This window comes from Pungitius pungitius, chromosome 17, assembly GCF_949316345.1.
Source record: "Pungitius pungitius chromosome 17, fPunPun2.1, whole genome shotgun sequence".
Taxonomy (NCBI): domain Eukaryota; kingdom Metazoa; phylum Chordata; class Actinopteri; order Perciformes; family Gasterosteidae; genus Pungitius; species Pungitius pungitius.
In genome coordinates, this window is record NC_084916.1 from 1,828,071 (window position 1) to 1,855,089 (window position 27,019).

At 45.5% G+C, this 27,019-nt stretch overlaps 1 protein-coding gene across 6 annotated transcripts; it reads left to right on the top strand.

The window, feature by feature from the left end:
* Positions 1-324: 324 nt before the first annotated feature.
* On the top strand, positions 325-26,930 carry map7d1b (MAP7 domain containing 1b). 6 transcript variants are annotated; one of them, XM_037474305.2, is made up of 18 exons: positions 325-733; positions 11,604-11,801; positions 13,904-13,972; positions 14,214-14,234; positions 16,139-16,302; positions 17,212-17,320; positions 18,040-18,144; positions 21,226-21,345; positions 21,781-21,902; positions 22,151-22,287; positions 22,460-22,701; positions 22,867-23,176; positions 23,764-23,944; positions 25,550-25,654; positions 25,756-25,806; positions 25,891-25,945; positions 26,021-26,275; positions 26,376-26,930. In XM_037474305.2, exons 1-18 carry the CDS (start codon positions 667-669, stop codon positions 26,384-26,386), a joined length of 2,322 nt encoding a protein of 773 aa, XP_037330202.2. In that variant the 5' UTR covers positions 325-666; the 3' UTR covers positions 26,387-26,930. The 6 variants fall into 6 exon arrangements, with proteins under 6 accessions (XP_037330202.2, XP_037330208.2, XP_037330204.2 ...); XM_037474306.2 differs by having other exon boundaries at positions 326-733; positions 26,024-26,275; XM_037474311.2 differs by lacking the exon at positions 18,040-18,144.
* Positions 26,931-27,019: the final 89 nt, after the last annotated feature.

The window sequence follows — 27,019 nt, forward strand, 5'->3', positions numbered from 1 at the left end:
TTGAACAGCTGCATGGATGTAAAGTCCAAATCTAATTTATAGTTATAATCCTTCAATGAGAACGTTGTCAGACCTTTTGAATATAGTAACCATACTTGAGCATCCTTTCATTTAGTCTTCTGAGATAATTATTTTTACAACAGCCTCTTGTTGAAATGCGTTGTTTGTATTGAATTTGTTTTTTGTGTATGTGGAATAGTCATGTCAAAATTAGAAAAATATATTTTAAAATTAGCTGGCCAAATGTTCCTTCCATTCCGACTGCAGCACGTAGCTGGAAGTACTGTTGAATAATTTTATTCTAAAGATCATTCCCGGAAGTGGTTTTATTCGTCATCGCAACTTGACTCCGGTCCTCGCAGGATTCGCTGAAGCTTTTTATTCTCACACTGTAAATTTTCCACTAACGACTCGCTGGATTAGACCGAGTCTCTTATTCACTGACAACAGTTTATTGTGGTTCTTCACTCCTGACATTTCCCAGCCGTTCTTCTTTTTTTGTAACGTCCTCTTTTTATTTCCACAAACTGTTTTGGTCACTTTTCTCCTGTGTATTCCGGCTGGATTTTCCAAAGGGCGTGTTGGGGGCGATCTGTACCGGGAGTTTCATCTCCTGCACTGGTGAGGTTCTGAGGAATGACAGCCACCGGGAATCGTTCCGCCTGAATGGAAACAATGGATTATAAAGAGCTCGGACATCATTTCGAGGAGAAGCTGACCCTAACAGATAAATGTGAGTACATCAGGCTACAGCCCATGAAGTCATCGTCGGCTCAAAGATGATGGTGATTGTGGTTATAATGTGCTATTTCCCCCCCCCCCCCCCTTAATCCTTTCATCCTACCAATCATAATTAAAGTGTGTCAGTACTTTAGATTCAACAGCTGCAGCAGTGCAACACATCAAATTCCTTCCACTTCGGATCCTAAAAGATGGGTTGTTTTTCCTTCCTGGCAACAGTGGTGTAATTCCCCCCCCCCCCCCCCCCCCCCCCCACACACACACTCAGACAGCGGGCTGTCTGCACATCTCTCTAACAGGCACGTCCTAAGCAGCAACAGATCCTGGAAATGCTGCACTGAGCTGTGCTCTCCATTACCAAACACGTCAGTGAAAAATGGCTGAAGACACTCTGCAAATGAAGCAAACAAACATATTAGTGAGATACTAACCGCCGCAGGTAAACTCCTCTCTAATCCCAGCCAGTGTCTTGCTCAACAGCATCTCAGCAGCGCAGATAGCAGCTGATGTTAACATCTGCATCTACAAATCACAGTTTCTCACACTGACCGGCCTCTTTGTGGCTGATCCACAAGCACGGTGGACAATAAGCTTATATGTCCCATTTCCTTCTGCACTGTACATGCTACAGGAAAAAAGGATGACATCATTTAATTTCCCGGTACTATAATTACCTACTTTTATATTGGCTTATATGAATTTGTGGTGTCTTGTATCCATCACACATTTACCCTTGACCTGTGTACTGGTGGAAGGTGACTTTCTGGTCATTGGCAGCCCTCCCCCTCTCTTTCCACTAGGTGCAGAGAGCCTGGGATGGAGATAGAAACGTTCGCCGCAGTTTTTTATCACAGCCGAGGCAGGCTGTCATGGTGCTCGCTCCTTGCATGTGTGCACGTCGATAGGATGCTGCACATGCATCGGCTTTTGCAAGATGATGTGATAGCACAAGTCAGTTGGATGCTAGACGTTTTTAGACCAATACTGATAACATTTACAGCCATCGTAATTAATGTATTTATTTGTTCTGGGGCCAAAAACCTTAACAGTGAGCCATTTTATAGTTGAAAAATAAACCATTGGGTGTTCCTTTGGTGCTACTTTGTAACGGGGACACTGTTTGTCGACATGTACCTGGATTACAGATATGTATTCAAACCTCTGTCTAGTTTATCATTGCAGCTCTCGTAGCAACCCCTTAACTAACCTAAGTTTGACTAATAACAAAATCAAAAAGGCTCTTGTTTCTAATTTGCAGTTCCGACCCCGGTCTCTTCTGGGAGAACATTCCCTTGAGCTCCCAAATCACAAAGTCAGAATCAGTCTGAAGTGAACCTGAGCAAAGGCAGAAACATCGTGTTGCATGTATCTGTGGCTTGTTGACTTTGAGGATGTCTTTGACTGGTGAAACCTAGTGTAGTTTCAGTAGTGTGTTGATTGAACTACTCAATGAGCTTGTTTTCCTGAGCAGGATGGCTCCCCTATAGATAAGGGATCTAAAGTGGAAAACAAAGCATGTTTAGGTTTCAGCAGGGCTGCTCAACAGGTGACGTTATATGGAATGCTGGATGCTGAAAAAGGCGCTGGTGTTAGATAAACAGAGGCATTCTTTCTCTATGACGCCTTTCTGCGAGCCGCAAGTCTCAATCTCGTCTCATAGAAAGCTTGCTTTTTGCAGCCTGTATTGTATTGTGAGAGGGGGATCACAATCAAAGTGATTTATTCAGGTCGGAGGTTGGCAGACGTTCCAAATTCCTCACATAGATGCGTACTTTCATCTCTCCTGACCTCAAATATCTCCCGTCGTCCCCCAATCTCCCCGAAAAGCAGTCAGCCAGCAACAGTACGGCGCCCACAGCCTGCAGTTTGCTGGTGGAGTCGACCTCACAGAGGAAACACAGCCAGCGGCGGCCTTTCTTACCAACTCGCGTGCCGCTGGAGACACACCAAGACTCCCCAAGACATGACATGTTTAAAGAGTCTTTGTTTTAAGGCCCACAATAGGAGAGGCACCGGCTTTTTGTGTGGACCTGACACGGTAAAAAACCCGACTCGTCTGTGAAGGAGTCTGAATTGTACGGTTATTAGGTTTGTCTGCAGTTGCCACGGCGCCGGGTCCTCCGGTCTCCGAGTGGAGTTGAATGCTCCTCTGTGGAAGTGATCATGAGACGTGGCCTCCCTTTGGCCCCGCCAGCCTCCCGGGTTGCGCTGACGTTATTTTCTTGGAAAAAGCCCAACATGACACGGTCAGGCTGGAAATGTTGATTCTGGCCTAGAAGCCTTGCTTCTACCCCTGGAAGAAGTTCCCTTTTAGATTAGCAACCAAATCGGATGCTGAAGCAAAAGGGACACTCCAAAAATACATTGTTTGGAGGTTGTTGTCTATTTTAGCGTTTCTAAAAACCCGAATTACAGCAGCGAAAATGCGATGAATGGATTAAACGGTCAAAGGGGGGGGGGGGTTCAGTGAGAAACTGGACAGGGATTTGAGGTTCTGGCCGGATCGATGTGGTTTAAGTTGAACCTCGAGGAGGAGACCAGAGTCCCTGTGACCAGATGCTATGAATCACAGCTGTGAGGCCCATCGCGCCCACAGGAAAGTAGAGGAAGTGCTCCATTCTGCTGCAGAGCATGAAGAGGGAGAAGGATGTAGCCTCCAGAGCACTATTCCAAAAAGAGTCTGGATTCATGAACGGGATGTTGATCCTGTTTGCAGGATAATCTTGTAACGGAACGAGGCGAGGCACAGCTGTGTCATAACAGGAGCTGTCGTATTACATTTTATAGATTAGAGTCATTGTGGCAACACCTACACATCTGTGACTATTTCAGAGCTAATGTGCTGGTGGTGGTAATGAGATAAATCCGAGCGCTGATTTCTTTGTGATTCAACAATATCTACACATTCCAAGCGCTTCACAGTCAAGCCAAAATGTCTAAATTTCCAATGGTCATATTGCACATGTGTGCACTCCCCAAATCGTTTTAGTCCTTTTCGTAGCCGTTGGTTCTGTTTATTCCTCATGGTCCACTGCTGCGTCAGGAAAAGACATACACATCACTTCCTGATTGTGCACCAGAGGATGTTTTTCAAAGTCAAGGCTTCGTTGACTTGGGTCACGAGTTAGGTCACCGAGGATTAGAGTCTGATCAATTCAGACTTTTGACTCGACTTCAGAATTCAAAGAGATCAAATAAGACTTAATGAATGTGTTCAGTTTTTGGGGAATAATTCAAACAATGACAAATTACAAAATATCAGACATAGTAATAGAAATGACTGACACATCATGTATAATGTTCATGTAAAACCCACATCCAATGGATTTACTGTGCTTTACATTTCTGGCACTGACATGTACATCCATGGTACTTTGCATCTCCCCTGCAAGTGGTCCAACTGCACAATGTTGCCCCGATGCAAAACAATGAACCACAGTTTTAGTATAGAAATATGAACAAATGAGGTATTTAGAGAGTTAAATGTCAACAACAAAACAGGACTAGTTTTGACTCTGGACACTTTATTCAATTAAGATCCCGGAGCCTATAGACATGCCTTTTTGTTGTGGGGAGACAGAGGGATGAGGCTGCCATTGACACCGCGCTCCTAGGAGTTTGGTGCTTTGCTCAAGGGTCATTTCTAATATTATGTTATTATTCTCTTCTGTTATTATTCTCCTCATTATTTTGTACTGTTATGTTGTACACTATGCACATGACATCATTGCACATTCTGTCCATCCTTCCAACTCTCACTAAGGTTTCTTTCCCCTCGTTTAAGTCTTTTCGGGGAAAGTTCTTTCTTTACCGTTGTGAGGGTTTTACCAACCGTAAAATGTATAGAAATTGAAAAAAAGTTGTCTGAGGCAAATTTGTGGGCCATACAAAATGATTGAGGTGAGGTTTCAGCTCTACTCTTGAACGTGGCGTAAATATTCAAGAGGATGATTGTCTTTGATGTATTACACATAGTACTACAGTAGTGCTTGTATCTTCAGGCCCTTTCCTGCTGACCTAGAGGCACCCCCCCCCCCCCTCTCTCTCCTTTTTAAAATTCTGCGCTACACTCAGATTTAAATATCGAGTTTAATTGGTCTGTATGAATTCATTTGAAATCATCTCTTAGTGATAGTTAGCAGCTTGTTTTTGCTGTGCTTGCTGCAAAGGACGACTTCTGAGCGAAAATGTCTTGAGGGGATGATAATGTAGATTCTTTAAGGAAATAACTCACTAAAATAGCAGGATTCTTGTATCAACAATGCGGCTGTATCCATTTGGTTCCTGGCCTGTGTCTGTCTCCTGTTACCCATGCTGCCTTGCAGTTTTCTGTGGATGTGTAACGCATACCTCAGGGGAATCACTTACAGATGTACCCCACCCCCCCTCCCCCACTCCTGTTTGAAGTGTATGTGTGCTTAAGTGTATTTGTGGAGAAAACTGGTATGATGTAGCTACGTCTCCGCCCCCCCCCCCCCTCCCTCACACGCCCGCACATATCACCCACCACGCCATCTCACAGTCACAGGACCCACAGCCTCTAATATTACAGCGCAGATGATGTCTGATGAACGCTGCTAACACTCTGTATGCCTGCATCAGGACAACGAACCTTATAAGTATGTACGAAGCCCTTATGATAACACACAAATAAACATATGATGTATGATCAGCCATCTTGACCTGAAACCCATCTGAGTGGTGCCTGGTACCCAGATGCGGCGCAGCGAGAATGTTGGTGTCGTTGCGTAAGAACCTGTGGTCATGTGGTGTCGTCGGATGTTTTTTCTCCTTCTTTTAAACCGCCCCCATGTGTGTTCTGGGCTCTCTGCACTGCTGTTTTTGAACGTCTTGAGGAGCACCGTTAAACCAGTTTTAATAAGGCACCGGCCATGCTGCACCAGAGTCGATCACCTCTGCAGTCCTCTTCGAGGATGGCGGCCTGCTGCTTCCTCTGCCTCCACACAGGCGTAGAGGTGACCCAACTTGCTGAGCACTTTTCATCCTCCTTAGAGGACTTGAAATGCTTGTCTCCAGGATGAAGACCAGGCTGCTGCAAGATGCTGACACATTTTACGGCTACAGCAGGTCAAAGTCTAGTCTAATGTCATACGGTTGCTTAATGAATATAGAGGGTCTGCTCGTGAATATTGGACATTTGCTGTCAAATTGCTGTAGCATTGGACAATTCATAAAGAGTAAAAATATACTTTTGGCAACAAGAAAAAGAATCCCATTGTGCATGTCGTAATGACCTGATCAACCCCATCTTTACACATATTTTACATTTGCAAAAACAAATGGATTAGCGTGATTTTTTTCTCCAGCTGCTTTAGCGTTTGTTTACCTGGAATGACGCAGCACTGAAACAAGCCCACAGCTGAGATTAAATTTAGTCCGTCATAACACTTGAGCAGGCTGCCAGGTCAACGTTAGTCAGCTGGATAAAGTTATGCCCTACTTATGGGTCCAAAACAAGTGGGTGAGTGTGGTGTGGCAGTTGTGTTGTATTTAGACTTGATTCTGATCTTTCCATCACAAATAATTGCAACCAAGATGATTTTTTTGAACATTGACACTTTCCTCTTTGTCATTGGTTACAACCTAGAGCATGTGATTGAGTCTGACTGCTTTATTGTTAAAACCTCCTTTGCTGGGCCTTTACCGTGGAGACCTCGTGGTTATCAACATTTGTCCTGCTGTTGTTGCTATGTGTTCGAGAAAATGACTTAGTGATGAAGTCACAGTTAAAGAAGTAAAACCTCTGGACCACAGCTTCAGTCTCAACAAACCACGCCTGAGCTATTTTCTCCCTGTCTTGGAGAAAAGCTTTTCTCAACACACCACCATTTAAAATCATTTCTTGCTGCATCACCATTAACTTTATATTTTAGTATAAACTCCGAGCCAGTGAATAGAGGAGGAGGAAGAAGTGAATAATAGAGTTTCCATGTATGATTCATGCCTGGCTCTGTTGTGCATCTTGGTGACTGGGTAACCCACTTCTTTGTGGTTAAAAGCATCTGGAGATCCCTTATGTTTCCTGCCCCACGCCATTCCAACCGAATCAGGGTGAGCTCTCACGTCGAGAGCATGGACCTTCTGTGCTACCTCTTTGAGTACTATTAACTTTTAATAGCTGTCCTATTTTTACATTGCATTCAGAGATGGGGGAGGGGCTGAGATAATGAGAAAATCTTAATCACTCTGCTCATGCTAATTTGTTTATTTTTATCTGAGCAAGCTGCGATGTTTAGCGTGTCAGGCTAAATACACGTTCCCATACAAAGTTCCCATTTAAAACACGCCAAATTCAGGTAGCGCTAGTCATTTCGGGCAACTTAGTCCTTGTGCACATCTAAACACCCATATTTTTTTAGGAACAGAAGGGGGAAATATACAGGCGTAGCCCAGTGGTGGAAATCAGTTTTGTTCTCTTCTAATTTGACTCCAAAGAGCGAAGGCTGCATTGTGCATTACATCCAACACACACTATTTGAAACGTATCATCGGCAGAGAGAAGCCATGTGTATTCCTCTGTGACAGTGATTACAAGCTCAGCATGTGGTCCGTGCTTGGTACTATGAGCTGGAGCTCGTTGCAAACACAGCAGCCGGTCCTTCTGAACAGGAGAATCTGACGGCTTCAAAGGTTTGCAGGGCATTCATTTCATCGCGGCTGAAGCTTTCCTGTTTCCTTAGAGGAAGTTGGGTCCTAAAAAAAAGTATTTGTGGCTTTTTTTTTTTAATCGTGCATGTTTTCAGTTTTGACTCGGTGACCTTTTGCCTCACTCGGTGCTTCTTTTTTGTCATGGGATGGGTTATTTTCAGTTTAGCACAATGGACAATGCATACATTTGTTACAGCTTTAAAGATGTAAGACCTAAATATGTACCAGGTAATTATCATTTCACATCCACTCAATGGTTATGGCTCTCCAGACATTCAAACTGGAGGTGTGTGCTTTGGCTGTTGTTGCTCTCAGCATCAGGGATGTTCTTCCTCTACTTTTCCTTAGGGCGTGGATGCTTGTTGCCAAAGAGCATTTCCTATTTCTCCCCTGTCAACAAAGGAAGAGGTTGTGCCACATGTGTAAGCAGTCACATACGTGCAGCAGAAGGTTGTGAAATGAAAATGCCTGTTATTGGGTGGAATAATACAAATTCCTTGAGTCACTCCATCTGAGTTTGTGCATTTTGTGGAAGTGAAATTATTCGGATATTGTGCTGTTTCTTTCATTACACATGTACTATTTAATCCTTTCTGTTTTTTTGATGATTTTAATCCCTTGGGTCTTTGGCACATGCACACCACAAAGACACATACATAAGCCCCGCATTTATTTTATAGAACACATGCAAGTGGAATGTGGATGCCAGGAATTCCTGAGATCGGCCTGACCCAGATCCAACATGTCCCACTCATCACAAAGACACATGTGTCTTCACATGCTGGCTCTCTCATGCACATAACTCCAGACAATAGCATTTGACCTGCTTCACACAACAGGGGTTTCAGCTAGCTTCCAAATCTGAAGCTGAAGGATTAAAAAGATGCTTCGCTTTCAATATTCCCATTTTAACTATAACTACAATCAGCAAACTCATTCTAGCTCTATATCATATTATAGTACATTATAGTTTAGTGTAGTATAGTAGACTGAACTTAGATAGGCAGTCTATCTAAAACATTGCATGAATGTAATACAATTATATAGTTTAGCCTTTGCCTTCAATTGTATTAATGAATCAATTAAAATACATTGAACCCCCATAGTAACAACTCCTTTTGATGTTAACAGCACAAGTCTAAAAAATGGTACCCAGCCTTTCATCACAGAAGACATTTTGACTCATCGAATAAAATTAAATTAAACGGCTCTGCTTTGGTTTCAAGGTCACGGACAAACCACTGTAGCAGTTTAACAGTTTAACAGAGTCATTTTTTTGCATTTATTAGAAAGTAGACAGTATAGTCCATTTATATCACAGTACCACATGATCATAAAGGTGCATTTTAGGATCAGCTATTGCCTCTAAAAACTAAGCTCAGATGGGGATATCTTCTAATACAAAATACTTTTAAACACATAAGAAATATATCATGTATGTTCTCTTTCATCCAAAAATGAATTCTGGGAAACGCAGTGCACTAGGACCAGAATGATAAGCATCCACACACCTTCATACATCTGATGGAAGGCGTTTTTTTTGGGGACGATCAATTTGGCAGGTTACCAACTCTCATTTGGACGTCTGTCGCTGTTTTATTCTGTTATTGTTGACAGTTATTTTTCATACCAGATGGTGTTGGATTTCACCAGTGAATGTGGCCCGCACACAAACAAAATTAAGTTTTGCTGCTCTGCCTGCGCTGTAAATCTGGTGTACCACATGGTGCAGTTTGTGGTCGCTGTGCCGTCCCAAGGCGCCGCGACAGAAGCCAGCCCCTTTTATGGCCGACATTCTCACTATGGTGCTTATCGCTATTTATAAACCCGCGGCCTGCCATAGTGGCACAGAAACCTGAGATGGCTGCGGAGGGCCTAGGAGCTCTGAGGGAGGAGGGGGGGGGGGGGGGGGGGGGTGATGGTGATGGGATGACATGCTGAATTTGTGTTTCTGTGTTTAACTGAGCTTGTCACATGCAATGCTGATATCTGGGAAGCTGTATGGATTGTCATGCTGTTGCAGGGACACCACTGAAGCATTTGCATTATAATCAGGGATGCATGTTTATATCAAGGTATAATCCTATAATCAAGGTCAAATCATAATATGATTTTAGTGTTCAAAAGTAATAAGTAGTTGATATTACATTGGAAGAAATTTAGCATTTCTTCCATATAAGGACTAGGGGCAATAAACTATATACGGGAAAAGTTGATTTTGTTTTTGCAAACGTTAGCCCAAGTAGAGAAGTGACAGGGTCACTGAAGGCACTTAGTAATGATATTGACTCTGCAGCGTAAACTAGAGATGTCCTCTTTTTTTATTTTTCATTTTTTCTGCGTGTTATCACAGTGGGGCCTGGTTTACCCGCACATGTAACCATTAGAGGTGTGAGAGGTAATACACACCGATCAAGACACACTACTTTCAAGTTTAATTCTTTGATTTGTAATTGAAAATCCCACTCACTTACGTTCACACACAGTTATGGTTCAATGCTGATTAAAAAGACAAAAAATAAAAGGATCAGTAAACACTACACAAAACTAACTAAAGGTTGGGGAGAGGCTGACAATGAAAGTAATACAACTGTACACCATTAACTAGTTCTGAATAGACTCACAGCAGCTTAAATCTCTGATCTTAGATGTGTTGTTCCTCCTGAAAGTCTTATGGTGCCCGTATAATCAGCAATGTTGTTGAGCTCCGTCTTAGGCTTCCTAAGCCATAAGAGGCTTGTAAACTGTTTGAATTCATAGAAATCGAACACGCTTGGTAAATAAGTAATCTTCTCAAGTTAGGAGGAGCACTGCGATCCTCCTTTTGCCAAATCCCTTTCTCTTTTTTCCTGCATCTTTTTTTCTCCGGGTCTTGTCTGAACACACGTGGGGCTCTTGTTCATGTCCTGTCATTCCTCCATTAGTATTCCATAATGCAGCCTGTGCATTTAAGCTCTGTGTTTGGAGTACAGTGGGGGTAGCTGGAGGGGAGCCCAGTGTTAATCTGTGGTTTATGTGGTTCTGTGAGCGTTTGGACCATCTGCTGGCTGACTGCAGGGGAGAGCTGGCCTGAGGCCTGCAGCCTCTCACCTTCCTACCTCGAGCTCCTGTCTCATTGTTCTACCAGCGCTGTTACTGTCTCCATCCCTCCCCTCCTTTTTTCGTCTTTTCAAATCCTGTTCCTTCTTTTTCCTCCGTCGTTGTAAAAGCAGAGTTCTTGGAGAAGTGCACAAATTGTCCCTTCTGCTTCTTCCTGCTCCAGCACCCCCCCTCCCCCACCCCCCCCCCCCCCCCCCACCGCTTCTTCCTCAATGCGTCATAGCGGCGCTGCTCAGCTTGGGGGGGGGCATCCGGCAGACAGTAGTGACGGTACCGGCAAGAGTGTGAAAGCAAAGTCGGAGCCGGGATTAAAACAGGATGTGTTTTGTGGCTTTTTTTTTTGCTGGCTCTTTGTCGCCTTCTGTAAGGGTCAAAGGTCAGGAACTCTGGCCTAATGACCGGATCTATGTGGATCTGTCAATGGTGCTCATGGTAGGAGGCCCAGAGGACTTTGTGTTACATAAAACATGGCGTTCAAAGTGGAGTTGCAAATGCTTATGTTATTTTCATTATCTTAAATTAAACATCATCAAATTGCTTGTTGTGTCCGACCGTCAAGTCAGTTGATTTTCATCTTTTTCCCCCACGGTTAAGTGCAGGAACTATTTTCCGTTCATGTGGCTCTCTGGGGATAAATTAGAAGTATTATTCCCATGATACCCACTATCGTAGCATTGTTCTTCTTATGAGAGCAAACTGAAATAAACTTACACAACAACCTACACTGTTTTCTTCCGCCCCTCCAGGACAAATCAATGTGTATCTTAGAGGGGTTTTTTTTTCAAATACTGTGTATCTTCTTCTTGAAAGATGAAAGTTTGACAGGAGGCCTTTTCTCTGCAGGACTAAAAACCTTCGGGGAAGGAGGGGAGAGAGGGCAGCGCATCGACTGATGCGTGTCGAGGAGGCGTTAATGGTTTCTAATGAGAGTTAATTAAGTCGCAAAGAGATTTTTCAGGTTTACGGTGATGATGTGTTGGCAAAGGATGTAGGAGGTTTTCCAACAACGGGGGGACGTCACACATTGAATTAAACATCTCTCGTCTCTGGTATCTTGTCAATCTTATCAATTGGTCTTTTTTCTCATCCTCCAGCTCTTCCTCTGCAGACCATCCAGAATGGGGACAAGTCCTTGGGGAAGGACGCTCCGATCTCTGACGACTCAGCCGTCACAGACCTCTCCCCCAAAACAGAATCCAGCCCCATAACAGAGACCCCCACCAAGACAGATGCATCCTCCAAGACGGATGTGAGGGCCTCGACTCCGGGCAGCAGCCCTCAGCCCAAGAAAGGTTGTTGTTCAATATCGGAGTCATGGAGTCAGTGTCTTTAAATCATCACATTAGTGGGATCAATGCATTGAAAAATCAGCCTCTCCTCTTCTGGTAATACCTTCCACAATATCTTTTGGAGCCAGGCTGCCGGGATTCGCTCCCATTCACGCATCAGAGCGGCAGGGTTCGGTCCGATGAGACCTGGCTTGTTCCAGCTAATCCCAAAGGTGCAAATAACATTGCAAGCTGTGGCATTGACTTCCTCAAGAGAGGCCACGGACCTTTAGCCAGAAGATGATCCTTTTTAGAAAAAGGCAGCACCTGTATTGTTTTTTTCGATCACTATGATATAGAAATAGTGGCTTTTTTCTGTTTATATGCTTATATTCTTCAGCAGCACTTGTGTGGATTTTTTTTAAACGATCGACAACTCTTTTTGGCCACAAATAGGAAATGACACGCAAAAAGGGATGCTGTATTGTACTGCGTTGGTTTTCGTGTGATTAATTTGCCGGCATCGGGCAGCTGGGATAAGATAGGATTCTGGTACAAAACCGTAATTAAGGCAGAGAGTGGAGCAGGGAGATAACGGTGCTCATTCAACTGACTCAATGCAAGGTGAAATAAAGCAATACGTTTACGAGTGGCTCTACTTTATCGTCCAATGATGTAACAGTTTGAGGGCGTTGTCAGGCCCAACGCGCAGTAATGCGGTTACCAGCGAAATTATAAATAGTCAGTAAATAGCTTCCTTTGGTAGACACCAAACGTGTGCATCTCGTTGTGCATTTCATCCGTCCAGAGGAGAAATAGCCCCCCGTACGTGCATGTAAACACCATCTCATTCATTCACATCGCTCATGACCTCCACCTTAATTGTCCAGTTGCGAAAGCTCGCATTAACGGTCGCGCAAAACTTGTTACTTTGAGTGCGCAGTGATGTGGAAAACACTCCATTTTTCATTTCTGACCTCTGAAGACCATCGCATATAAAACCTAAAAGCATTCATGGATACTTCTCGCATACAGTTCTTCCTAAATCTTTAATGAATATGGAGTCACGCGCCCTGTCAGAGGGTCTCTTGACTCTCGAGGAGGGCCGGTGGTGGAGGGAAGGGGACGAGACCACGCCGTAGCCTACTGCACATCCGTCAGTGCAGCCGCGTAGGCAGCGGGGCGAAAGGCGGGGAGGAAATCCAGGTCGCCATGGAGACGCCGCTGGAGGAGGGCCCTCCGTGATCGGTTGAGAAAGGCTCGGCATACATATTGCATAGCACGGAGGAGAGCATCAAAAGGAGACGGGCACCCCAGGGGTCCTGGTTTCTTCAGTCGTGGCGTTACACACACTGTCTCCACACACACTGTGCTCCGTCGCTACGTCTTTTAAAGCATATCAGGTTTCACTGCTGAAAATTGTTCATCCCAGCTGAGCTTCCCGAGAGACTTTATGTTGTCCGTGTACGCAGAGACAGAAAAAACATCAGCATTATTTCTGTGTGAAATCAAAGTTCCTGTTATTCCACATGATCCACACAACATGTGGACAGCTGTTTTAAACTGCAGTACTTCTCTTTTAAGCTGAAAACTGTTTTTAGGATTTTAGAATAATCAAAATAGCGTAGAAATTGTTTCAGAAATTACACATTCTATTTGAAGATTCTTTTTTATTTTTATAATGTGACCACAACCAATTAGTGGCCCAGGAAGGCATTCCTCCTCTCCAGCTACTCGCTGTGGGATCCTAAGACATTCCCTGGCCAGATGGGGTATGTAATCCCCCTCAGAGTGTTCTGGGTCTGCCGGGGATCGCTTCCCAGTCGGAGTCGACTGGGCCCTGTCAAGTGGCTCTTCCCTTCAGGATCTCTGAAGCAGTTCTACTCAGCTCCACCGAGCGTTTTATTGTGTTTGTGACACTAGCTCAGCACTAAAGTAAAATGTTTAGGCGACCAAAGAGCTCACAAGTAACTTTCATGAGCCAGAGGTTGTTGCATGTTACAGTACTGGCTGAGAAAACTACAGATTCCAGAGTTATTGATGGCTGTTGGGATGTAAAGAAAGCTTCTACAATTATAACAAAAAATATTTTCGAAGATTGCTTTATATTTTCCTTTTCCCTGCAGATTTGATCAGCTCAGAGCAACGGCAGAAACTTGCCAAGGAGCGGAGGGAGGAGAGAGCCAGATACATTGGTAAGAAATTATAGAACCATTTGAAGGCTGTGTTGAACTTTTAAAACTTTAAACAACTTGGATTTTCCTTTAAAAAGAACTCTGGTGAAGCATAAAGCTGGAGTTTGTTGTAACCAACTCGATGCATGCTCATCATCTATTCTTAAGGTAGTGTTACCTTTCCTCTTTCCTCTGTCACTCCCTTATGATGTGACTCACGGTTATTGTCGTCTCTCACTGTTTCTCCTCGCATGGCTTTCAGAACAGCAAACCCAGCTGCAAGGTAAGGGGCTCCACTAAAAAACCCCGTCATCCGCAGACCTCATGCCTTTTAGGAATAATCATGAGAATCAACGTTGCTTCTTCCCTCCATGAATCATTTGTGCTTTTTGAATGTTTCGTTCATATTTACTTTGTTTTTCTGGCACGTCCAACACCAACAGTCATGGTTTTACTTTGTGGCTGCTCAATGAAACTTTTCTCTGATGAAAATATTGCTCTAGTGTCCCAGCAGTAACTCTTTAAACACGGGGTCTTCTCCCAGTGGATGGAGGCAGCCAATCAGAGCAGAGCTTGGTGGGCCTTTCCCTTCAGAGACGTCCCTCGGAGCCCAGGGCAGGAAAAATGAGCAGCCATTACCACGAATGAGACCAGGCCCCTCAGACAGATTAGATTTAATTACTACCTTCATTACCATCAATAATGTGGTCATGCTCAGTTGAAGCAGAGTTCTGCTGCCATTTTATCGATAGTATCTGAGGTCCACTACAGGCTTTAGCTGCTCTGAGATACGTTTTTTAAGGCTTTGTTTTATGTGGAGCCTTATTTTCTGTATGCACTAATGGCATGTAAGTCGCAAAACATGATGTTTAGTTTACATTTGCAACAAATGTCACAGCAATGGTGCACGTCATTCATTTAGCAAAAAACGAGAACTCGAAAAGCTCGCCTACATTATACCGACATATCCGTTAACTCCGCTGCGCAGAGCGTGGACGTTAAACTTCAGTAATTGGATTTATGGAGGAGTGAAAAGACATTTTCATTGTTGATGAGGCTCAGCCTTGTGTGATTCGTTTGTGAAATCTGAGCTTAATACAAAACACGTCTTTGCCTCACAGCACTGCTACATCCTCGCAGAGCTTAATCCACTAAAAAGTATTTCTGACGCCGTCTTAAGCCCAGCAATGCGAGATAATGTTCCATCATGTCATGGCTTTACTTTGTATGGATGCAGCATGTAACACACTCTCATCATCATCATCTGGAGTTTAAAGTCTTCACTGTGCTGAAATAAAAGTTGCCTCAACAGGCATATATTGAAGTGATAAAAAAAGATATGAATCAGACAATTACAGAAGCTGTCCAGCATACAAAAGGTTGGATTTTGGAGGATTGATTGCTGCTTAATTGTTTCAGCAGGAAATGAGCCACAGCAGCGATTGTGCAAAGAGAAGCAGGCGCCTGCCGCAGGGCGCTGTAAAACACAACGGGACGCCTCTGCTTATTTACTGTTATCAGGATTATTGTGTAATGAACACAGTGTCTTCCATCTGCTTTTCCCCTTGTGTTTGAGTGTCAAGAGTTGGAGTGATTTAAAGAATCCACTTTAGTAGTTTCTGTAAATCTTACAAAGATCGGCTAACAGCTTCTCTTCTGTTTCCTTTTCAGTCCTGTCTATAAGTGGCATGGCTCAAGTGATGATAACCATTGATTAATTCCGATGCTCGTGGTCTCGAGCAGATAATTCCCATGAATTCTAAAGACTGGTGGTTTCCTAAATTTTCCTGCGTCACCACCATGACATTTGTGACTATTAAACGGATTGCCATGAAATTTGGTTCAGATATTGAGGGTCTTTGAGGGATGAGTCCTAACTTAAGTGTTTCTTTAACTCTTCTCTAGTGACTAAGGTTTGATTCCCAAGTGAAATAGCTCCAAATTTACCAAACTTGATGGCAAAGGATGAAGTTTCCTTATCTTGTTATGCTGCCTCCAAAGCACTTTTATCAACAATATTCACGAAAGGTTACACCTGAAACAAGTTTTTTTATTGTTATATAATTTCATCATCAATTTATGGAAGGAAATAGGCTATTCAGATTCACCTTTTTTTACTTCTAACTTCCCCGTATAATGTGAATTGCTGTCTGGATGTCAACCCCTCTGCCTGTGGTGACTGTGCAGCAGCGAAGAAGGCCCAGTGGCTGGAGAAGGAGGAGAAGGCGAGGCGTCTGAGGGAGAGCCAGCTGGAGGGCCGCAGGAGGAAGCTGGAAGAGCAGAGGCTGAAGGCCGAGAAACGCCGATCTCTGCTGGAGGAAAAACAGAGACAGAAACTAGAAAAAAATAAGGTGAGAAAATACATTAAACCCGAATGGGGAAGCTCAAAACCATCCGATCATGGTTTCATGAACAAGTTAAGGTTCAATGCTTTGTACAGTTTTTGGTCGTCATATCTTGAGTATCCGATGGAAAGCTCATTTTCCAGTGGTCACAATGTCCGATTTTGTCATTGGCTGTACTGCGAGTTAACAGCTATTGATCACATCATTGGTTCCTAATCCTTTGACTTCTGTTTGACCTCTAGAAATGAAACAGTTCCTTCCTTTGTCTCCTTGTCAGGAGTTAGTCATGCCCATGAGTTCACCCAGCAACACCCAGCAAAGGCATCCGCTTAGTGTTGAAGTAGACCGCAGCAGCAGTTTAGTTTGGCTCTGTTCAAACTTCAAAAATACACCTTCCTCCTCTGAAACGTATTATTTAACATGTTTTATCGTGTTTGTTTCCCTCATGTTCAGACAGAAATGTAGAAATGAACATGGCAATTTGTCTCGCGCAGCGACACTGTTGACTGTTGTCTTGTTGTCACAGTGTGGTTTTTAGGCTCTGAGGAGATATAACACAAACTAAATGTTGTTTAAAAATGTGTGTAAAAAGCATTCTCACCTGCTTGTAGTGTTTTTGCTCAACTAAGGTTATCACCGGATTGATACCCAATAAAACCGATTAAACAAACAATATATAAGTTGATTAGCTCGCTTTAACGTTGCTGTAAGGTTGATGTGGATACTTCCCCTTTTTTCTGTTCTTTATGCTAAGCTTGGCTAACAGGCTACTGGCTGTAGCTTCACATTTGCAGGGTTCACCACAAGAAAGCCACTCAGCCTATTGCACTAGATGTCTTTGCTACTCTGCATAACTTTCAAACAAACTTATAAGTGTGAGTTTGTGACTCCGTTTTGCCTGCATGGCCCCTCCAGGAGCGATATGAATCAGCTATCAAGAGGTCAACAAAGAAGACGTGGGCCGAGATCCGCCAGCAGAGGTGGTCCTGGGCGGGTGGACTCAACCAGACATCCCGCAGAGAAAGTGAGTTTCAAATCAACGCCAATCCGACAGAAACTCCAGCAAAGAAAGGAATATAAACTGGAACCTTCACATCGAGCAGCGCGGCACAGACTGTGACTCACAGGTCAAAATGATGCAATCCAAGGGAATAACTCCTGAGGGTTCATAGAGGCGGGGTACCAGGGGCAGATGGCCGTATTCAGTCATTTAAACCATAGCATTTCCACAGTGCTGCGTCCTTTCAGGCAGAAATGGGTTTTGTGTTCCAGTTTAAAAGGGCTCACGGAGGCAGAGAGGCAAGCAGCGCGGTAGCTGCCATGAGCGTGTTTCATTAGGTCAGCAGTGTGAACGGTGCTCAGCAGAGCGCTGTGAGCTGATCCCCTCTTCAGGTCACGTGATCGCCGGCTTCTTTGGACCCGTGAAACTGAGGTCGAGACGAGTTTCTCTCCTTCAGGGTGTGAAAGAACCTGGACGCGTGTGCTATGCTGACTTCTGGCTGTAAGTTTAAAGCAAAGTAGTGACCTCTAACCTCACCACCCCGTTCCCACGTTTTCCTCAAACTTCCTCGATCCCCCCCCCCGCCAAGTCTAGCCGAGTCCAGATTGATCTCCCCTCCAGATCCAGACCGAGGGGAGTCGGCAGCCCCCCTCGTCTCTTATCAGTCCTCCGCCGGGGCCTGCCCCCCCCCCCCCCGGACGCCTTGTGAACAGTTGTTGTCTGTTGCGTTCTCTCCGGTGCAGGCAGATGCTCGGCCTCCACGGTCAACTTGCCGAGACAGGTGGACCCTGTCATTAACAACAGGCTGTCCAAGTCCTCTGCCACGCTCTGGAACTCCCCCAGCAGAAGTAAGGACGACCCGGCGTCAGTGTCCACCAGGCCTCTCCCTCCTCCCTCCCTCTCCCCACCTATTCATCCCCCTCCCCCACACTCCTCTTGCCCTAATCGTTTTTTTGGGGTGTTTTTTTTTTTTTTTACTATTATAACTGTCGTCTCTGGTGGCCTGCCTGCCTGCCTGTGCTTGGTGACTGGTCATTTACCGCCTACTCCCCCCTCGCTTGTCACGCCCTGGGCCTCGTATGCATCGTGGTTTTTGATTTCAGTTGGTGGGTGTCATTGATTTGAGTCTCCTCTGCATTTTTGATCAGCCTCCCTTTCACCACGACATCGTCGAGCCATATTTTGTGATATGTGTGTTCTGTTTCACAGGTTTTTTTTAAGTTCACATCTTGTCTTTATTGGTTGCCCCCCTCCACTTTACTGTTGGTGGTTTGGTGTGGTGGTGGAATTGCTGGTGGATATTATAGTGTGACTGTTGCATATAAAATGTATTTTATTATATTTTTTTGGTTTTATATAGACATACAGCCTGTTTCCATGGAGATTAAACCGCTCTTGCTTATTTAGTTATTTACACCATCGCATTGCTGCCACCAAGACAAAAGCATTTTTGCTCTGTTTTTGTGACACATTGCCAGTTATTTATCATTGCAAGTAATTTACAGGAAACTTTACAGTCACTTTCCATAATTACACAAAGGCAACATATGGCTGACTTGACTATTTATCGTCACATCATAGTAAGTTGGGTCAGTATTTTTATAGGAGCAAGTCACAGTTTGTGCTAAATGCTAACGTCAGCATGCTAAAATACTCTAAACATGCTAATGTTCTTCAGAATGATGTTCATCTTAGTTTATTAGCATGCTAACATTACATGAGACTATTTAACTATTGCTGAACACCAGTGGTCACTAGGAACCACTCCTGATGCAGTCTGGTGGAATCACAAGCATTGTTCACATTGTCTGTGGAGGCTTCTGATACCAACAACAAATACTCTATCTTGAAAACCCTCCTCAGACAGAGGAGTCGAGCAGCGTAGACTTACATATTCATCTTAACAAACTCTCCTCTGTTCTTTCCATACAAAAGAAGAGAAAATATGTCAAAAACATATGTTTTATTTTAAAAAATCTACACAAAAACCTTTTCACTTTATAACAAGAAACTAAGCAGAGGTTTTGAGGATTTCTTTGACATGCTCTGCTATTATGATAAATAGTATAACAAAATTGTTGCGTTTTTTTTTTACAAAATGTTCTTAGATTCCTGATTTGTACATATGCAGCACTGTTTTCATCACAGATCCTTCACGCCCCATTGGGTGTGTCATAACTGATCGTATCACCCACAGTGAAATCAGCACTTTGACTCTTAGAGATTGATTTTCCTCCTTGATATTCACTAATGAAGCGGATGCTCCAATACAGAACATGATAGGACCGTTTGGAGCTGAATCACGTTTAGGTCCATATAAGAGCTTGTTTGAGGGTGTTCTGCAACAGTGTAGCACTACTAGTGGAGTAGGGGGGGGGGGGGGGCGTTGATGGATCGTCAATCAACCTGCAGTTGAACAGTCGATCAGAAGGCAGCAGCTCAGCTCAGCTCAGCTCAGCCTCCGCTTGCCGCATTGGAGAAAGACGTGGGGGAGGAGGGGAAACCACTGTTGCCTAGCAACGGGAGGCAGTCGAGTTATCAGCTAGTCATAAAACATGTTGGTAAAATGATCTCTCCCAACGTCACACCAGCAGAGGTGACAGTTGCATAAGAAGATCCAGCCTGTGACATGAGTGTGTTGATGTGACGCTCTAACGTTATAACAACTAAAGCCGCGCTGTGGTGATTGCACTGTTCTCGTGTGTTTCTCTGGGTCGTGGTTTTTAGCTGTCACGCACACCAACCAAGAAACAGTACACATGCTTTGAGTTGTCACTAAAAATCCATCTTTGAGCAGCATGTTGTCAGCTTCTGTCCTCAGAGACAAAGCTGGACCCCCCTGTTGTAATGCATCAGCTCCTCCTCTGTCCAACTCCATGTTCTTGTCTCATGTGCACTTGGGTGTAAAGTCTCTGCGTCATCCATTGACACTTTCTTTGTCTGCTCCCTCGCAACTTGACTCTCTGAGATTAAGTTTGCTGCACTCACGAGAGAACAATGTATTGTTCTGTGTGTACACACATGTAATCAACTACCAATCTGGTCATATTCTGCCGTTTCTGGAGGACATGCGTGCTGAATTGACTTCATATGACACGCAAAACAAGTCAAATTAACACAGCGGTGCTCATGGTAGTGTGTGTTGTGTGAATGCTGAACTCACCAGACGCCGTGCACTGCATTGGTTTGATCGGCGTCTTGCACACAGCCGCAGTGGCTTTTAAGTGATTGTGGTTTTAATGAAATGAACTTGGCTTTGTTCCAGTGTGTGTGTGTTGTTGTCTGATGTCTGGTACTGTGTGACGTGAGGGCCAACAGTCACTCATCCTGTAGGACTTGTCTGTGTTTGGCAGACTGGAGTTTTGCGTGAAATACTTAACTTACGTCGGCTACGTGACGAAAACGCTCCTTTTGGATCCCAACCCATGAGCTTTCCTCAACGTAACAACAAATATTCGATGGTCGAGCGAGGCCTAATAGCCTCTGAAGTCTTCCACTTGGCATTGAAAATTGTGGATGCTCCACCTCTTGATGTCTGAATCCTAAATTTAGATCCACGTCATAAAAGCAGTCAGCTTTTTATTCGATTTTAATAAATAAATAAAAATTAGGCTTATGTGGCTTCTTGCGTAGAGGGTGGGATTTGCGGTGTAACCATAAGTGATAAAAGTGTTCATTTCCCACTGACAAAGTTTTAAACTTGATCTTCTTTGATGTCACAACCTGACGGCCCGTGTCCTCACCAACCTCCAGCGGTAGAACTCCCCTCTGCCTCAGTGTGAGAGAATGTGCTGCAGTGTCATCCGCCCACACACCCGCAGCGTGTTCACCTGGGCGGCGGTGTGCCCGGGGGGACGTGCGTTTGGGTGGTGAGTACGCGGCGCAGCGCCGGCCGGTGACCCGACACTGACGGCGTCCTCTTGTGTCAGCCCGCAGCCTGCGCCTGAGTGCCTGGGAGAGCCGCATCGTGGAGCGCCTCATGACGCCGACGCTGTCCTTCCTGGCCCGCAGTCGAAGCGCCGCCACCCTCCTCAACAACAGCGACTCCTGTGAGTGCGAGACCCCCCCCCACCCCCCCCCACGTGGATTTTTCTACTCGATGTAGCCTCCCTGTATCGATGGTTTCAAAGCATTCAGAACTAAATCTTTGATTTACCCTTTCGCTTTGTTTTCATCTGTGGGAACATCGTGTCACATGACCCTGGTTTTCCTGAAATCTCTGAATGTTCTTTCTTTCCAACCACCTCGCTGGACTTATTGTCAACTTTGAAGTCCTTAGAAGGTTAGAGGAAACACTGTAAAATGAACTAGCAGTAGTATTTATTCTTGTATCTATTGTTACCTCAAAATAGTCACTATTGGATACCAACAATAACCAATAGTCATTGTCTCATGACTGAGACCTTCGGAAATGATCCCTGTGGATGGTGCATGTGTTGTGGGGCCCCTGACATCATGTGTCACTCACCACTGCTCCCGTTTAGTCTCCACCAGCCCGCTGAATGCCAGCTCCCATCACCACCCCCACAACGCCGAGCGCTGGAGGCTTTCCTCCGCCAGCACGCCGGACATCACCCAGCGGCCACGGCGGCGGAACTCCACACCGGTAGGGCGTCTTCATCTTTGAGGCCCCCACAGGACATAGAGTCGTGACATATTTCAAATATATCCACGTTAAACCATGGTAACGAGATCGCTAGCGGTGATACGTTAGTTAAACATAGCGTGTAAAGGTAATGACTAAGCTGTCATACTGGCTTTAAATAGACCTTTTGGAAGCCTCTATAACATGCTGACATTTAACAAAAGGGCCCAGGGTGATAACAGCTTACTTCTGTCATGTCTTCCTTCAAGGTGGACAAAAAGAAGAAAGAGAAGAAAGACAAGGAGAGGGAGAATGAAAAAGAGAAGAACGCGCTCACAACAGACAAAGTGCCGAAGAAGCCGACAACACCCACCAGCAGCACCCAGAGGTCCAGGCCGGAGATCAGGTAACCCATACGTATCTGATATCTTTTCTGGTGTCTTTTCCCTCGGAGCAGTTTAATGTCTCTCAAATGGTCTACTGAAAGGGTCTCTGATCCGTCAGCCAACCGCCGGCGCTATGAAACCCATGCTGCCAACTCTCTTTGACGCACGTTTCCCCTCCTCTCTTCTCATCAGCACCCCAAAGCCCAGGAACAGGCCTCCTTCACCCGCCGCCCCCAAAAGTCGGCCCCTGTCCCCCTTGGTTCCGGCGGCGGCCTCCAAGACCCCGACGGCCAAGAAGACGCCTCCACCGGGCACCAAGACCCGGCCCAAGCGAGCCCGGACGCCCGCCAGGGTGCAGCCGCAGGCCGTCGCCGCGGTCGCCGTGGAAACGCGCCTCGATACTAAGCAGCCCGGTGCTCCAGAGGAGAAAAAGAGTAAGTGTGGTTACCATGGAGACAAAGACACCCAGGCCTCAAGGTGACCTGGGTGTCTTGGTCGACATTGTGTACCAGCTGTGGCCTTTACCCACCGCGCTGGATCTGGATTGGGACTACGAAAAAACCCCACCAGCTTCTCTCTCGTCCTCCCCGGTCTGCTAGGCTCCAGCAGTGTTCCTGCCATCGTGGTGTCCTCTGCAGCGGTTACTCCCCCCTCCCTCTGCCCAGCCGTTGGATGCGAGGAAACCCCCGCTCCAGCTCCCTCGGCTTCTTCTCCCGTTCCAGCCGCCGCCAGCAACGCCGCCAGCAACGCCGCCAGCAACGCGGCCCCCGCAGCACCGGCCGGCAGGCCGTCAGCGGGCACCAACGACCCAGAGGAGGCTGCTCGCGTCCTGGCAGAGAAACGCCGGCAGGCCCGGGAGCAGCGGGAGAGAGAGGAGCAAGAGCGTCTGGAGCAGGAGCGCAAGAACAAGTGAGTTGGATTCTGAGTGGGAGGGAGCGAGGAAATGAAATGTCCCCTTGAGACAGACCCCAAACACGTCTGTCTCAACACAGTCTTCCAGTGAGGAAAACTTCTAACCGTGCATGGCGTCACGATGTGAGAATACTCACAATTACAAAACATTTAAATGAATGTCTAAAAAGTTATTACTTTGAAACTTTGTTAATGTAATGTAATATTTATATGGTTTAGCACCTCTAACCTGTGTTATTCTTTATTTAAATAGCCATGGATATACTCACACAGAAATCCCATTGCTCTTAAAACATAATAAGATTAAAACAAATCCTAAATGAAAGCGTTACCAACATATTTTGTTTTACAAATTCAATTTAAGTTAAACGATATTGTTAATGTTTTTAATCAGTTTAGTGGCCCCAGGCCCGCGGGGTGGACGAGTCGCACCATGGGATAACTGTCCGTTGTTTTAGCTCCAGGTGCTGAAGAAGAAGAAGAAGGACTTGTGTCGACAGTACGACATCTGAAGCCGACTGCTGGATAAATGAATAAAATAATATATAAAAATGTATATAATATACACTGACACGTCTTCCCAGGATCCTGCGAGAGGAGGCGATGGCCCGGGAGGTAGAGGAGAGGAAGTGCAGGGAGGAGGAGGCTCGATTCATGGCCGAGCAGCAGCGCCTCAGGGACGAAGCCCAGCAAGCTGAGGAGGAGAAGGAGGCGCAGGAAAGAGCCACGGCCGAGCAGGAGGAGAACGAGAGGCTGCAGAAACAGGTCAGTGACCAGGGAACATGTGTAATAATGTGTAACTTTTAAAGTTGTTTAGTTACATCATCACAAATGTCTCCAACCATTTTCAAACCTTCCTTCAATCACACGTTGATTGCCAGACACCAATTTGTTTTTGTTTTTTTACTGATGATAATCACCTGGTCAATAACCACCTGGTCAATTTGGTCTGACAAAGACACCACGTCACATGGGGAGAGAATAACAGCAGATGCACTGCACTTAGCACACAGCTGGATGCGTCATTATGCAAACGTTTTGACCAGATAAGATCATAAAAACACACAAAGCTTCAGTTTTCTCTTATTTGGACCCGTGTTATACTCAGAACCCCCCGTGACTTCAGTGATGACTTTAAAATCCCCAACTCTTTCATTATTTGAAGCAACTTTGCAATATCTTGTGGGAATCAAGCTCTCAGCCCGAGCTAACCCGGGCCGACACTGAGACACAACACAGGATGTGTTTAACTGTAAATACTGAAAGCACTGAAACCCCTCTAATTTTTCCCTTTGATCCCCCGCATTAGTAAGCCCTTTTTCCATCTGGGAAGATTAATGCATATCTGGATGCATGAGCTTGAAAGGGGGGGGTTCAATACTGTTCGCGAGCCCACACATGGGGCTCACTCACCCCCTGACTGACTCACAGACGGACTGGCTGCTCTGGGCATCTGGGCAGATTAAAGGAGGAGAATATTTGCTGCTGTCACGGACTCTTAGTCCAAGGTCCCCAGTCTGGGCCGGGCAGATGCCAGCTGGTGACCCCCATAATGGTGATGAGCGGACGCCGTGGGGGGGCCGTTGTGATCTGGGAGATAGTGACAGGCGTGTGTTGCCCCCGTCTCGTACACTTGGCCCCGCAGTGGGCTGATAGTGGGGTAAGACGGCGTCAGTGTAGGACAAGGCTGAGGCACTCGGCCATCCCCCCCCTTCAATTGGACCATTGTTCTACCCCAGAGAGGCCTTGTATGTGTTAAGAGCCCTCTCTGCAACAGACACGGGTGATATGCGTGACTACTTAACTCCAAATTGCGGTGAAACATGTGAAAATGGCATGTTCTAAAAACATATTAAAGCTGCGAGGAACGCTGAACGGGCCTTCGCCCCCCCCCCCCTTTGCATGTCGGGGGGCAGGAAAAAAAGTAGTGCATGTGGGATTCAAACCCAAGTCTGTGGCTTCTTAAACAGAATACCACACCACTAGGCTACTGGCCTTGCTGTACTAAAATGTCACTGAAATATGTACGTCCGACATATTTGTCTGGTAGATATATTTTGCGGACTGAACACACTGAGGTTGTCTCTGCAGGACAAAGTCACCTTCCTGAAGAGAGCAAAGCAGACCTAATAAAAACTCTTGTTGTCATTGCTGACTCCAACACATCTCTTTGGTCGGTGCTAAATCTAAAAACCCAGAGAAGAGCAAGTAATGGCGTTTCTAATATCACATCAACTGTGGATTGAAGGCTTCATAATAGACTGAGCGTGTGCTGCCCCCTGGTGATCCGGAGTGGTTCTACATTACAGGACACACAAACGCACTCATATCCTGAAATTTCTTCTTTTGTCATGGATGTTTTTGTCTCAGAGGGAGGAAGCTGAAGCCAAAGCTCGCGAGGAGGCCGAGCGTCAGCGTCTGGAGAGGGAGAAACACTTCCAGAAAGAGGAGCAGGAGCGACTGGAGAGGAAGAAGGTGAAACAGCAACTCCACGGCTCAGAGAGTTCACACAGGAGTTCACTCCACGGTCACAAAACCACATGTAACTTACTGATCTCTCTGTCTGATCCGCACAGCGCCTTGATGAGATCATGAAGAGGACTCGAAAGAGCGACGCGGGAGAGAAGGTCTGAGTGATTCCCTTTGAACAAGCTCGCAACATCCACACTTCCGTCATAACAAAAAGTATTTTTTATTCTCCATCATTACAGAAGGATGTTAAAGCTCCTCCACAGGTCAACGGCAAGGACGCAGAGCTCAGTAAGGGTATGTGTGGCAGTCGCCATGCCGTATTGCGCTCAAATCTCATCCGTGCATCTACTCACTAATATTAACTTTCAGCAGCAGCTGGAAACGTGCAGAGTGCCGGTGCGGCAGTGTGCGGTCCCGTTGTGAACGGCGTCCAGCCCCCCGCCCACCAGAACGGCGTCTCGGCCAACGGAGAGGCGGCCGACTTCAAGGGCGTCGTCCAGCTGAACAGCACCGGAAACCCGACGCAGCCTCAGAGCGGGCTGGTCGGCGAGCCCATCCTGGCGTTCGAGGGTGCAGAACCCTTCCTGATAAAAACAGGCCCCATGAAGCCTCAGCATGTTGCAGGTACACTGGAAAGACCCCACATGGGTCTGCAGAGTCAAACACACCTTAGTGCTTGGTCACAAGTCTCAGACGTCTCACCTCTGATGTTGTTTCCCTGCAGAGGTCCTGTGAGTCCCCACACATCTCCATGGAAACGCACGCCTTACGTCTCTGCTCCAGCTACGAGATTCATAACCCCACCGCAGCGGCTTATGAAAAATATGTGTGCCAAAACAAACAATGAACTGTGCTGAATACCCATCATGCAGTCTGTTGCAAGAGGACGAGTAAGAGGAGCTCTCATCCGAAATATCCAAACGTGCAACAAGAATTCTCTGTCTCCACCGCGTGTCCTGATGCAGCATCTGTCAAGTTTTATGGAAATGTCACATGCAGATTTTATTGTGCACCTTAAAAATGACAGTGTAACAAATTTTAGGAAATACAGCATATTTGACAATGGTTGTTATTATTACCGTCTTTGCAATATTGTTATTGTAATCTTAAGTTGAACAGTGTGTGTGGGTGTGTGTGTTTTTATTTGTCTTGAATTGTTGCGTTATTTAACATGGGAGCGTTGTAAGGACGGGCCACAGACAGTGTATGTAAATGTATAATGAGGCTGCCTGGGCCTCCTACTACAGAGGATTTGTGAAATAAAGCTTTATGAAAGGGACTGGCCTACTGCGTTTGTGTATATTATAGGGCCAGGACTCGATTAAAAATATTAATCTAATTAATTAGAGGCTTTGTAATTATTTAATC

What these genes read in the sequence shown, in the direction of transcription:
- map7d1b (XM_037474305.2), top strand. Translation starts at nt 667, where the DNA reads ATGGAAACAATGGATTATAAAGAGCTCGGACATCATTTCGAGGAGAAG. An exon ending in GGCGGCGGAACTCCACACCG is followed by an intron (nt 21,903 to 22,150) that starts GTAGGGCGTCTT and finishes TCTTCCTTCAAG; the next exon opens with GTGGACAAAAAGAAGAAAGA. An exon ending in GAGCAGGAGCGCAAGAACAA is followed by an intron (nt 23,177 to 23,763) that starts GTGAGTTGGATT and finishes ACGTCTTCCCAG; the next exon opens with GATCCTGCGAGAGGAGGCGA.